We start from the raw sequence: 14,398 nt of genomic DNA, 5'->3' as shown, positions 1-14,398 counted from the left end.
TTATAAACAGGGAGGAAATGGTTGAGGAGGTAAAAGTGGCTGGGACCCTAGGAGGTAGCGACCATGCTATTTTAGAATTTTGGATAACTAGAGGCGGAAGACCTGTGAAGACTCAGACGTCAAGGTTAGATTTCAGAAAGGCAGATTTTAAGGGATTCAGAAAGAGAATTGGAGGGATCCAATGGCTGGATATCCTTAAAGACAAAAATGTCCAGGAAGGATGGGAAATCTTGAAAAATGAAATTCTCAAAGCACAGTTGTTAACAATTCCGAAAAGAGGGAAGAATAGGAAGCATTTAAAGAAACCAGGATGGATGAACACAGAACTTAAGCACATGCTAAAAAGGAAGAAAAAAATGTTTATAAAATGGAAAGAGGGAGGCATATCTAAAGAAGAATATAATGCTGTCTGCAGAACCTGCAGGGCACAAATCAGATTAGCCAAAGCTGAAAATGAATGGAGGCTTGCAAGAGATGTCAAAAGCAATAATAAAGGATTTTGGGGATATGTCAAAAGTAAAAGAAAAGTCAAAGATGCTATAGGGTTTTTACAGGATGAAAATGATGAAATGGTAAGACAGGATGTTGAGAAGGCTGAACTTTTAAATTCCTATTTTGCATCTGTTTTCTCTCAGAAAGGAAATGTAACATCAACTGTTATTCACTGTCCTATTAAGGGAATAGAAGAATCCAGGATATCTATAAACAGAAAGATAGTGAGGAAACACTTAGCTAACCTAAATGAATTCAAGTCTCCAGGTCCAGATGAATTGCACCCCAGAGTACTGAAGGAGATAGCAGAAGAAATTTTTGAACCCCTCTCCATAATCTTTGAAAATTCTTGGAGAACAGGAGAAGTGCCAGAAGACTGGAGAAGAGCAAATGTTGTTCCTATCTTCAAAAAGGGGAAGAAGGTGGACCCAGGCAACTATAGGCCGGTGAGTCTGACTTCTATACCAGGAAAGATCTTTGAACAAATTATTAAACAACATGTATGTCAATACCTGGATAAGAATGAAGTGATTAAACAGAGTCAGCATGGGTTTGTAACTAGTAAGTCATGTCAGACTAACTTAATTTCCTTCTATGACGGAATCACTGATTGGGTGGATCAGGGAAATGCTGTAGATATAGTATATCTTGACTTCAGCAAAGCATTTGACAAAGTCTCTCATACAATCCTTATTGAAAAAATGACTAAGTATGGAATGGACAAGGCAACTGTTAGGTGGATTCATAACTGGCTTAGTGATCGGACCCAAAGAGTGGTCGTAAATGGCTGCACATCCAGTTGGAAGAATGTCTCAAGTGGGGTACCACAGGGCTCTGTCCTGGGCCCTGTATTGTTCAACATCTTTATCAACGATTTAGATGAAGGAATTGAGGGTAAACTGATTAAATTTGCTGATGATACAAAGCTAGGAGGGATAGCTAATACTAGAGAAGAGAGAGAGAGGATTCAAAAAGATTTAAATAAACTGGAGAAGTGGGCAGCAACTAACAGAATGGTTTTTAACAGGGAGAAATGCAAAGTACTACATCTGGGCAATAAAAATAAAAAAAGCATATATAGTATGGGAGGAATAGGGCTAAGTGACAGCACATGTGAAAAAGACTTGGGTATACTAATAGATCACAGACTGAATATGAGTCAACAGTGTGATGCAGCAGCAAAAAAGGCAAATGCAATTCTAGGATGTATTAACAGAAGCATACAGTCTAGATCACGTGAAGTCATTATTTCCCTCTACTCCTCTTTGGTCAGACCTCATCTGGAATATTGTGTCCAGTTTTGGGCACCACATTTTAAAAAAGACATCAACAAACTGGAGCAAGTTCAGAAAAGAGCGACCAGAATGGTGACCGGTCTGCAAACCCTGTCTTATGAGGAAAGGTTGCAGGATTTGGGAATGTTTAGTTTGCAAAAGAGAAGACTGAGAGGAGACTTAATAGCTGTCTACAAATATCTCAAGGGCTGTCACATTGTAGAAGGATCAACTTTATTCTCATTTGCACAAGGAAAGACTAGAAGCAATGGGATGAAACTGAATGGGAGGAGACACAGATTAGATATTAGAAAAAACTTTTTGACAGAGTGATCAATGAGTGGAACAGGCTGCCACGAGAAGTGGTGAGTTCTCCTTCAATGGAAGTCTTCAAACAGAGGCTGGACAGACATCTGACTGGGATGATTTAGCGAATCCTGCTTTGAGCAGGGGGTTGGACCAGATGGCCCAGGAGGTCCCTTCCAACTCTACGATTCTATGATTCTATGATTCTATTCTGCTGCGGCTCCTGCGCAGGCATACTTTCTCTGTCCTGTTGAGGGCAGAGTAAAGTACTGCAGTACGCAGGCGCCAGACCTCTCTGACCTTTCCCGGCACCTGCGCACTGCAGTACTTTACTCTGCCCTCAACAGGGCAGAGAAACTACGCCTGTACAGGAGCCGCAGCCAGCAGAAGTAAGAAGGAGGACATCATCTCTAGAAGATGGGAGGCGCCGGACCGGACCGCGACACCCACCGCCCCGCCCCCCCAGTGAGTGTAATCTAACTTGTTTTTCTGATCTTTCAGGTTACATCTGGGGCTTATCTACAGCATTATAGAATGTTGCAGATAAGCCCCTGATGGCTGTGGCAGCTCATAGGCCGAAAATGGGGTGACAGATTCCCTTTAATGCAATAATGTAAACTATTTTAGAATATATTTGAATAAAAAATTCCCTATCCTTCCCTAACTGCATTATCTAAATGCTTTTCTTTTTCTTGTACTTGCTTTTTGATGACACTTTGTTTGAAAATCCCAGTGCATGCTGGGATACTCAAATATAGCATCATCAGGGTAGACCCTGCGGTCGCTGCAATAGCCTCTGCCCCCTCCTTGAAATAATGCATCATCTGTGATGCTCATTTCAGTGGCACAGGGTAGTCCCTGCTCACTGTGCACAATGACAGCTTGCTCAACAACTCACATCAGCAGTATCGAGTCAGCAACAGTGGTGTCAGAATACTCAGCATGCAGAGACCAGCGCTGCCTAAGCAAGTGATGTTAGCACGTTGGGTATGCTGACATTGCTCTCTTAATGGCTTGTTACTGCTGATCTGAGCCTGCAACAGACTGCGCGCTGTCATTGTGCACAGTGCACATGGTGCAGGTACTAGCCCAACGCTTCATGTCAGGGATGGTGTGGGGGCCATGGCAGTGACCGCAGCCTCTGCCCCCTGATGATGCTTTGTTTGTGTGTCCTAGCATGCACTGGGATTCTCAAATGATGTGTCATCAAATAGGAAGTAGGAAAAAAATAGAATAGCAGTTAGATAGTGTAGAAAGAGAAGGATAGGCAATATTTAATTCAAGAATATTAGAAATAGTTTAGATTATGGCATTAAATAGAGAGGGATTTAGGATGAAAATTTGTATTTAGGACCACTCCTTTAACTGTCCTGTCCCCAAGTTTTCCCATGTCTTGTATTATACCAATGATTGGTTGATTGAGATACAACGACACTTACACTTATTGTAGCACAGTTTATCATACATATCTACGGTTTGTTATCTTGGATGTATTCATGTTTAGCGCCACTTATATATTTTTCATTCTAGAAAGCCAGCATGGCCTCTTTGGGACTTGTCAATGAAGACATAAAAAAATCAACAGAAGCAGATTTAGCTGAAGACAAAGAGAAGATGGACTGCAATGGACGAATGATACCTCGAGTGGTGATAGACACCGTTGATGCCGTAGAAGATGATGTGAGTCCCATTAAGTTTTCCTGTTATTATTATTTTTTTTATTTCCAGTGTCTTGTTCATACTTTCTAGTTGGAAAAAAAATACATTTATGATCTGTTTGCCAGCATGAGCACCACTACTTTCTTAAAAACACAGGCCTACTTTGCTTTTAAAGACCCTATGTAGTGATATGGTTTTCATGCCTTTTTTTCCTTTGTAAACTTCTGTTGGGAGCATAAAAAATGCATGTGAAAAATGCAGTTTTCCACCTGAAAAATGTTGCAAAAGCTCCCTATAAAATGAACATGACGCACAGCAAGGTCAAAATCACATTGTTGTGCACATGTTCTGTCTTATGTCACTTCAGGGTACACAAACCCTAAAGTGGTTAAAAAAAATGATATGCTTATTTCTTTGGGTGACTTCAGCTCGGACGCCACCCACTCTCTATACTCAACAGTCGAGAGTAAGAGACTCAAAAATGACAGCTGAGCCACCGGTAAAGTCACTCAGGAAAACCACCGCCCACATATTCTTGAAGCGGCATTGCCTGGGAAAACTTAACAGCTGCTCAGACATCTAAAATATGCCAAGTACATATAGCCCAAAAAATGCATAAAAAACACTGATTCAAAATCTGAATTAGAAGCATAAAAAAGGGGAAACATAAAAAATTGCACTAAAAATGCAATAATCTAAGCAGATTGCCGCTGTGTATTTTGACACCTGCAGAAAAAATGCAACAGAATTAAAAAAAAAGGCCCCAATTAATCAAAGCAATTTTGCCAGAATTTGAAAAGTCACAAAATTGAAAAAGTGTTCACACCAGTTTCTCCAAGCATCATCCATTTTGGTGGGGGCCACTTATGCCAGAAATCTTACTCCAATCCATGACTGGAGTAAGATTTCTGGTGTGGTGCACGGAGAGGCACACACCACTTGTCAGACACTCCTGATTCATTAAAAGGCGTGTGCCTATTAATGAATCAGGAGCAACCAACTCCAACTCACACCTTCATCATAACCAGAGTGAAAATCTTGATTTGGGGAAGAAGTGTTTTCGATTATGATAGAACATCAACAAAAGGTGTTCCTCTGTGTCTCGGGGTATACAATGAGGCTGCTGGATTTTCTTACTACAGTCCTCATGTCTTACCTTTGCCTTTCCCTTTATCACTGTCCAAAATTTAGTTCCTTTCTGACACACATTCACACTAGGGCCAATGTCATAGAAAGTATATGACTTCTATTATTATGTTTTTGGAAACCATAGCGCCTGGAGGTAAACCAATGCAAATGTGGGTGGGGGGACACTTACTTCTCCATACATGTTGTCCATGGTCATACTCCACCCAGGATCCCAGGAAGTCTGTAACTATAGAGCTAATGACCATAGCTCAGAGCTAGTATACCTAAAGATAAGGGAAAGATGCTACTGCACGCGGATGATTGTGTTTTGGGTATCTGTATACAGTACCTGCATGCCGAGCTTGAATGACCATCTAAGAACATGTCTTCTCCTCCTTCCCAGGTCAGCTCAGTAAAGACTGATCTTGAGAAGAACTCCAAGATGTATTTGGAGGAACCAACTTTGCAAAAGAGAACAGGCAGTTCTGTTAGTGTTGTTTCTGAAGCCATGATAGAAGGTCTGTGAAATGGGAAGGTATTTAACAAACCAATGTTGCACATCTAGAACCTTAGGCATACACTAATTTTTTTGCATAAACTCCCCCGTAAAAAGTTGCAAAGTGCACAAAAGATGCAATATGCGCAAAAATACGTCTTCTTGAAGTCCATGTCAAAGCAGAAAACTGCCAAGAAAATTGTTTGTGTTTGACTGGAGTAGGTGTGATCTATAACAGCTAGACAAACGTATTAATTCTAAAGTCTGAAAATGGGGCAAATTCAGGCCTTATCATAGCAGGCATGAATTTAATTTTCTGGCTTCAAGACATCTCATCATGTGCCAAATGATAAATAAGTGTGAACATATAAATTCATGTTGTACTTTTATTCCAGCAATCTTAAAAAGTAACTAAACCTTTCTTTTTTTGTAATTTTATTCTGCATGGAAAGTTACTGTATAAAACTTTGCAGATCACTTTATTAGGGGCGTTTTCTTCAGTCCTGTAACAAAAATATCCTGTCTTGAAAGCACTGATGCTGGCTGTGAAAGCGTCCTCCTCTGATTTAGATCTCTATAGACATATTTATGATGGGCGAACCCAAATAGGAAAATTCAGGGTCCGTACCAAACACCTACTATTCGAGCATGGACTTCGAACACAGACTTCAACAGGAAGTCCACGGTACTGTTCAGGTTGGGCCCCCCAAACACCAGGTGTTTCTCGCGAGAAACTTCGGCGGCTCTGATCGGCTGTAAGATACCACTGGTCAGAGTGCTGTCAGATGACAGCGTCGGCTGATGGGACTACTACTGCCATAAGCCTTCGCCTGCTGCCACTAATAACAGCTCTAAATAATAATAATTTTTAAAAAATGGCATGGTTTCCCTGTATTTTTGATACCTAGCCAGGGAAAACTGACAGCTGTGGGCAGCAATCCTGCAGATGGGTTCGCCCATCTGTAATACATGTATATCACTCTGGGTAGACATAATGAGAAAATTGTACTTGTGAAAGTAAATCCAATGCCTCTATTTCAGTATACTATACAGGGACAAAGGTGGGACTGTCAGCATCTGCACCTGCAGAGGAGGATGCAGGTGCTGACCCTTTCACTGCCATCATCTGTACTTCAGTGCTCTCAAGGCATTTAGATAGATTGAGGAAAAGCAGAGGTTTGGGAGCCACTTCCATGCAATTTTTTTTTTTTTTTTACAAAAATGAAGATAAAATCTCTAATAAATCAATTTGCAAAGTGTCCATGCAGGACAAAATTATTTTAAAAAAATAAATGTTTAGTTACTCTTTAAGTTTAGAAATATGAAGCATCTTATCAGAAATGTAAGTAAAGTAATCAGCAAGTCGAATGTACCCCAGAATTGAAGTGAGAAAAACTTAGCGCATATAGGGAGAGACCTGTCAACTCAGGGCAGCGGGTTGGGTGAAGCCGCCCCCGGGGACTCGCCTGTCTGACTAGTCTCCAGCGTGGCTCAGTCCCTGGTGGCTTTTCAAGTATCTTTTTCTCTATAATGCGTTTCAGAGTCAGACATTCCTGGCTGCGATCCTGTAGCCAGTGCCTGATACATGCTGCTTGTGGATCAAGCAGCATGTATCAGCAGTCAGGTTCTCTTGAAGCTGTAGAAAAGGGGCTCTCAGTTACACTTTATCCAAGCCTTTGCAGCATAGACAGTGTTATAATCTGTGCCACACTGACATATGCTATCCTGTATTGTTTATATGTCACTAACATGGCTCAATGTCTTCCTTCCTGCAGAACTAGAGGAGGCACAACAGCCCTGTCCACCTTGGTGGTACAAGTTTGCAAACATTTTCTTGAAATGGGACTGCTGTAAACCCTGGATACAGTTCAAGGAGTTTGTTCGCTTTGTGGTCATGGATCCTTTTGTGGACCTTGGGATCACAATCTGTATTGTTCTCAATACACTTTTCATGGCCATGGAACATTATCCAATGACAGAAAAGTTTGAGAATGTGCTAACTGTGGGCAACCTGGTAAGTGCCTACTGTCAAATGATACCATTATTAGGTGGGCTTCAAAACGCATAACCGGGATTCTAGCCATATCATGGTCTGTGAAGGCTCCTGGTAAAAGCATGATGAGGAGATTTCCTCGGCTAGATGAAATAAGAGTACACACAGCAGTAAATGGACTAGCGGTGCTCAAATAAAACCTCCATACAGTGCTGGAATAATGTCATCACAATGATTATATGGCACACAGGGCCGTATTTGCCACTAGGCACCTGCGGGCACGTGCCTAGGGTGGGACGATGCGGGGGGGTGGCACCTGGGCAAAATCTTTTTTTTTTAATAATAGAAGTCCAGGTCAGATCCTCCGCTCCCTTTCACTCCCCTCTCCTCCCCTCCCCTCTTGAAGACATCATACTCACCTCCTCGGCTCCAGCGGTGCCTGCAGCTCCGATGGTCTCCGGCAGCGGCATTCTTTCTGTGTGTGAGCGGTCACGTGATACCGCTCATTACAGTAATGAATATGGATGCCACTCCTCTCCCATAGGCGTGGCATCCATATTCATGACCCTAATGAGCGGTATGACGCGATCGCTCACACACACCGTAAGAATGCCGGTGCCTGGAGCGGTAAACGTGATACATGCAGGGACCACACGAGGTGAGCCCAGCCATGCATACAGGGAGGGGGAGATGAGTATGAGCCCGGGGGGGATGAGTATGAGCCAGGGGGGAGATGAGTATGAGCCCAGAGTGGGGAGATGAGTATGAGCCCAAAGGGGAGGGAGGGGGGAGATGAGTGGGGGGGATGAGTATGAGCCCAGAGTGGGGAGATGAGTATGAGCCCAAAGGGGAGGGAGGGGGGAGATGAGTGGGGGGGATGAGTATGAGCCTGGGGGGGAGATGAGTATGAGCCCAGCAGGGAGGGAGGGGGAAAATGAGAATGAGCCCAGCGGGGAGGGAGGGGGGAGATGTGAATGAGCCCAGCGGGGAGGGGGGAGATGAGAATGAGCCCAGCGGGGAGGGGGGAGATGAGAATGAGCCCAGCGGGGAGGGGGGAGATGAGAATGAGCCCAGCGGGGAGGGGGGAGATGAGAATGAGCCCAGCGGGGAGGGAGGGAGGGGGGAGATGAGAATGAGCCCAGCAGGGAGGGAGGGGGGAGATGAGAATGAGCCCAGCAGGGAGGGAGGGGGGAGATGAGAATGAGTCCAGCGGGGAGGGAGGGGGGAGATGGGTGCACTGAGGAGATGGCTGAACTGGGGAAACGGGTGCAATGAGGAGATGGGTGCACTGGGGAAATGGGTGCACTGAGGAGATGACTGCACTGAGGAAACGGGTGAACTGGGGAGATGGGTGCACTGGGTAAATGGGTGCACTGGGGAGATGGCTGCACTGGGGAAACGGGTGCACTGAAGAGATGACGGCACTGGGGAAACGGGTGCACTGAGTTGATGGCTGGACTGAGGAGAGTGCTGCACTGGGGAAATGGGTGCACTGAGAAGATGGCTACACTAGAGAGACGGGTGCACTGAGAAGATGGCTGAACTGAGAAGATGGCTGAACTGAGGAGATGGCTGCACTAGGAAGATGGCTGCACTGAGGAGATGGCTGCACTGAGGAAATGGCTGCACTAGGGAGATGGCTGTACTGAGGAGATGGCTGTACTGAGGAGATGGCTGTACTGAGGAGATGGCTGTACTGACGAGATGGCTGTACTGACGAGATGGCTGTACTGAGGAGATGGCTGCACTGAGGAGATGGCTGCACTGGAGAGATGGCTACACTAGGGAGATAGTTGCACTGAGGAGATGGCTGCACTGGGGAAATGGGTGCACTGGGAAGACGGCTGCACTGTGGAAACGGCTGCACTGTGGAGACGGCTGCACTGTGGAGACGGCTGCACTGTGGAGACGGCTGCACTGTGGAGACGGCTGCACTGTGGAGACGGCTGCACTGTGGAGACGGCTGCACTGTGGAGACGGCTGCACTGTGGAGACGGCTGCACTGTGGAGACGGCTGCACTGTGGAGACGGCTGCACTGTGAAGACGGGTGCACTGAGGAGACTGCTGCACTAGGGAGATGGGTGCACTGGGGAGATGACTGCACTGGGGAGATGGCTGCACTGGAGAGATGGCTGCACTGAGGAGATGGCTGCACTAGGGAGATGGGTGCACTGAGGAGATGGGTGCACTAGGAAGATGGCTGCACTGGGGAGATGGCTGCACTAGAGAGATGGGTGCACTGAGGAGATGGCTGCACTAGAGAGATGGCTGCACTGGGGAGATGGCTGCACTGGGGAGATGGCTGCACTGAGGAGATGGCTGCACTAGGGAGATGGGTACACTGATGAGATGGCTGCACTGGGGAGATGGCTGCATTGGGGAGATGGCTGCATTGGGGAGATGGCTGCACTGGGGAGATGGGTGCACTGAGGAGATGGCTGCACTGGGGAGATGGCTGCACTGGGGAGATGGCTGCACTGGGGAGATGGCTGCACTGAGGAGATGGCTGCACTAGGGAGATGGGTACACTGACGAGATGGCTGCACTGGGGAGATGGCTGCACTGAGGAGATGGCTGCACTGAGGAGATGGCTGCACTAGGGAGATGGGTACACTGACGAGATGGGTGCACTGAGGAGATGGCTGCACTGAGGAGATGGCTGCACTGGGGAGATGGCTGCATTGGGGAGATGGCTGCATTGGGGAGATGGCTGCACTGGGGAGATGGCTGCACTGAGGAGATGGCTGCACTAGGGAGATGGCTGCACTGGGGAGATGGCTGCACTGGGGAGATGGCTGCACTGAGGAGATGGCTGCACTGAGGAGATGGCTGCACTGAGGAGATGGCTGCACTAGGGAGATGGGTACACTGATGAGATGGCTGCACTGGGGAGATGGCTGCACTAGGGAGATGGGTGCACTGAGGAGATGGCTGCACTGGGGAGATGGCTGCATTGGGGAGATGGCTGCATTGGGGAGATGGCTGCATTGGGGAGATGGCTGCACTGAGGAGATGGCTGCACTAGGGAGATGGGTACACTGATGAGATGGCTGCACTGGGGAGATGGCTGCACTGAGGAGATGGCTGCACTGAGGAGATGGCTGCACTAGGGAGATGGGTACACTGATGAGATGGCTGCACTGGGGAGATGGCTGCACTAGGGAGATGGGTGCACTGAGGAGATGGCTGCACTGGGGAGATGGCTGCATTGGGGAGATGGCTGCATTGGGGAGATGGCTGCACTGGGGAGATGGCTGCACTGAGGAGATGGCTGCACTGGGGAGATGGCTGCACTGGGGAGATGGCTGCACTGGGGAGATGGCTGCACTGAGGAGATGGCTGCACTAGGGAGATGGGTACACTGACGAGATGGCTGCACTGGGGAGATGGCTGCACTGAGGAGATGGCTGCACTGAGGAGATGGCTGCACTAGGGAGATGGCTGCACTGGGGAGATGGCTGCACTGGGGAGATGGGTGCACTGAGGAGATGGCTGCACTGAGGAGATGGCTGCTTTGGGGAGATGGCTGCTTTGGGGAGATGGCCGCACTGGGGAGATGGCTGCACTGGGGAGATGGCTGCACTGGGGAGATGGCTGCACTGGGGAGATGGCTGCACTGGGGTGATGGCTGCACTGGGGAGATGGGTGTGCTAGGGAGATGGGTACACTGAAGACATGACTGCACTAGGGAGATGGCTGCACTAGGGAGATGGGTACACTGAGGAGATGGCTTTGCTAGGGAGATGGATGCGCTAGGGAGATGGTTGCACTGGGGAGATAGTTGCACTGGGGAGATGGGTGCACTGGGGAGATGGGTGCACTGGGGAGATGGGTGCACTGGGGAGATGGGTGCACTAGGGAGATGGGTGCACTGAGGAGATGGCTGCACTGGGGAGATGGCTGCACTGGGGAGATGGCTGCACTAGGGAGATGGCTGCACTAGGGAGATGGCTGCACTAGGGAGATGGCTGCACTAGGGAGATGGCTGCACTAGGGAGATGGCTGCAGTGGGGAGATGGCTGCAGTGGGGAGATGGCTGCAGTGGGGAGATGGCTGCACTAGGGAGATGGCTCCACTGAGGAGATGGATGCACTAGGGAGATGGCTGCACTGAGGAGATGGCTGCACTGGGGAGATGGATACACTGAGGAGATGGCTGCACTGGGAGATGGCTGCACTGAGGAGATGGCTGCACTAGGGAGATGGCTGCACTAGGGAGATGGCTGCACTAGGGAGATGGCTGCACTAGGGAGATGGCTGCACTAGGGAGATGGCTGCACTAGGGAGATGGCTGCACTAGGGAGATGGCTGCACTAGGGAGATAGCTGCACTGAGGAGATGGCTGCACTAGGGAGATGGGTGTTTTGGAATCTCGTCTCCCTGGACATTTTATCCTGTTACTGGACTACATTCTTGTTCTGGACTATTGTATCCTCAGTGTGGTGAATTGTTTATGGACCTTCTAATTTTGCCTATAATAAAGGCCTTGGGATTGTTCACCCTTCCCTCGCTCTGTTGATTGTGTGGCATCGGAGAAGGACCCCGTGACAACTGGTGGCAGTGGTGGGATCAATAGAGTGTAACCCAATGGAGAACTACCCACAGAGTGAGTACAGAAATTGGACTGTATCCAGTTTACAGGAGAGAGCCAGAGACCTGGGCCTGAACTACCAGGGACTTACTAAAGAAGCCTTAATCGATCTACTGGTGGGCCACCTCCTCCAAGATGTCTGAAGGACGAGCACTGGAGACAGGGATCCCCATCCAGAAAAGCCAGTGGTTGGTGTGGTACGAAGAAGAGATTGCGGTTCTGGGCCCCGGGGTCTCTCAGGAGTACAAGGAGGAGGCTGCCCGCTGGGCACAGCGGAGACAGGAAGCAATGGAGCTTGAAAGAGGGAGTAACGCAATGTGGAGTGTAACCGCAACGATCCGGGAGCCTGTACGGATCACCCGAACAGAGTTTAAGCCATTTGATGAGGCTTCCGGAGATGTGGAGGGGTTCTTCAAAGACTTTGAGCAGCAGTGTGCTGTGATGGAGGTGCCCCACTCTAGCTGGATGCGTTTGTTAGTGAGGCTCCTGAACGGAAGCATGGCGGAGGCTTGCCGAACCATTGACGCACCCCGGAATCGGGATTATAACATTGTAAAGCGGACTATCCTGGATTACCATGCTATCACCAGGGCCAAGTTCCGAGACCTCCCATGCACCACGGGGGGGGGATCGTTTAGGATGTATGCACATAAGATGTCCCAGGCATGTCGGAGATGTCTGGAAGCAGAAAACGCCTTTACTGTGGAAGATGTTATACAGGCGTTTCTTATAGAACAATTTCTTGCCAAGTGCCCAGCAGAGGTACGGGAATGGGTCCAGGAGCGCACGCCATGTACAGTGGATAGAGCTGCAGCCCCTGCCGATGAAGCCCTTACTATCTGGCCGCAATGGAGGAGGCTTCTGGACAATGAACCATGGCCTGCTTCCGCGCCCCGTCCCCCTCCAATTATATCTGCCCTTCCACCTAGTCGCAAGCCGATGACAATCACGCCTCACAATCCTAGGCCCCAACAGTTCTGACCACAACCTGGGGGTATCACAGAGAGGAGGTGTTATGGGTGTGGGCAACCTGGACATTTGCATTCTGGCTGTCCCTCCAGGATTCGGAGGGAGCCCCTTGCAGCCCCACCTCATCCAGTGCATCTTGTGCACTCCACCCCGCCTGAGGAAGAGCTACCATCACCCCAACCAGAGTGGACCACCGACCACGGCATCACAGATACTCCTCCTGGAGTGTACGGACTCCAGCCTCTGTCCTTTAGCTACTCAGAGCAATGGCAACGCCACCTGCAGGATGTCTTAATTGATGCATACAAAGTGTCAGGATTTAGAGATACGGGGGCATTCCTGACTATCGCTGACCCCCGTGTGGTTCGACCGAGGCAATTTACCAGGGTCCGGGAATTCCCATTGTCCTGGCGGGGGGGTGCCCGCAAATATATACAGCGAGCTTCTGTGCGTTTGGATTATGGTTGTGGAGAAAAACTGTGTTGGATTGGAGTTATGGGAGGACTTCCTGCAGATATCCTCCTTGGTAACGACATTGGGGAGTTACAGAGCCAATTTGTGGGAGCAATCACCCGACTACAGGCCCTTCAAGCACTACATCATCCGGACCTCACCGGAGAGCAACCACCACGAACCGCATCAGAGTCGGTAAGCAATACGTTCACTGCTACCACATTGGGAGAGTCTTGGGACAGAGAGGAGTTTAGGAGAGAAATAGAGGGTGACACTACCTTAGCAGCCCTTAGGCGAAAGGCAGAAACTGGGCACATGGGAGATCATAGAATCATAGAATCGTAGAGTTGGAAGGGACCTCCTGGGCCATCTGGTCCAACCCCCTGCTCAAAGCAGGATTCGCTAAATCATCCCAGTTAGATGTCTGTCCAGCCTCTGTTTGAAGACTTCCATTGAAGGAGAACTCACCACTTCTCGTGGCAGCCTGTTCCACTCATTGATCACTCTAACTGTCAAAAAGTTTTTTCTAATATCTAATCTGTGTCTCCTCCCATTCAGCTTCATCCCATTGCTTCTAGTATTTCCTTGTGCAAATGAGAATAAAGTTGATCCTTCTACAATGTGACAGCCCTTTAGATATTTGTAGACAGCTATTAAGTCTCCTCTCAGTCTTCTCTTTTGCAAACTAAACATTCCCAAATCCTGCAACCTTTCCTCATAAGACAGGGTTTGCAGACCGGTCACCATTCTGGTCGCTCTTTTCTGAACTTGCTCCAGTTTGTTGATGTCTTCTTTAAAATGTGGTGCCCAAAATTGGACACAATATTCCAGATGAGGTCTGACCAAAGAGGAGTAGAAGGAAATAATTACTTCACGTGATCTAGACTGTATGCTTCTGTTAATACATCCTAGAATTGCATTTGCCTTTTTTGCTGCTGCATCACACTGTTGACTCATATTCAGTCTGTGATCTATTAGTATACCCAAGTCTTTTTCACATGTGCTGTCACTTAGCCCTATTCCTCCCATTCTATATA

The 14,398-nt window shown here is 48.0% G+C and overlaps 1 protein-coding gene across 1 annotated transcript in view; it reads left to right on the top strand.

Annotated features, from left to right (window-relative positions):
- Positions 1 to 14,398, top strand: part of SCN4A (sodium voltage-gated channel alpha subunit 4) — a 177,115-nt gene that overhangs the window by 116,272 nt on the left and 46,445 nt on the right. Inside the window, exons 11-13 of the mRNA XM_073582357.1 lie at positions 3,603 to 3,752; positions 5,263 to 5,377; positions 7,131 to 7,369. Coding sequence (XP_073438458.1) covers positions 3,603 to 3,752; positions 5,263 to 5,377; positions 7,131 to 7,369 — 504 coding nt within the window. The remainder of the gene's footprint in view (positions 1 to 3,602; positions 3,753 to 5,262; positions 5,378 to 7,130; positions 7,370 to 14,398) is intronic.

The sequence above is a fragment of the Dendrobates tinctorius genome, unplaced genomic scaffold (genome assembly GCF_039654945.1).
Source record: "Dendrobates tinctorius isolate UK_male_01 unplaced genomic scaffold, ASM3965494v1 ptg000071l, whole genome shotgun sequence".
Lineage (NCBI taxonomy): Eukaryota > Metazoa > Chordata > Amphibia > Anura > Dendrobatidae > Dendrobates > Dendrobates tinctorius.
Note: the sequence above shows the minus strand (reverse complement) of the source record. Positions and strands in the feature narration are given on the sequence as shown.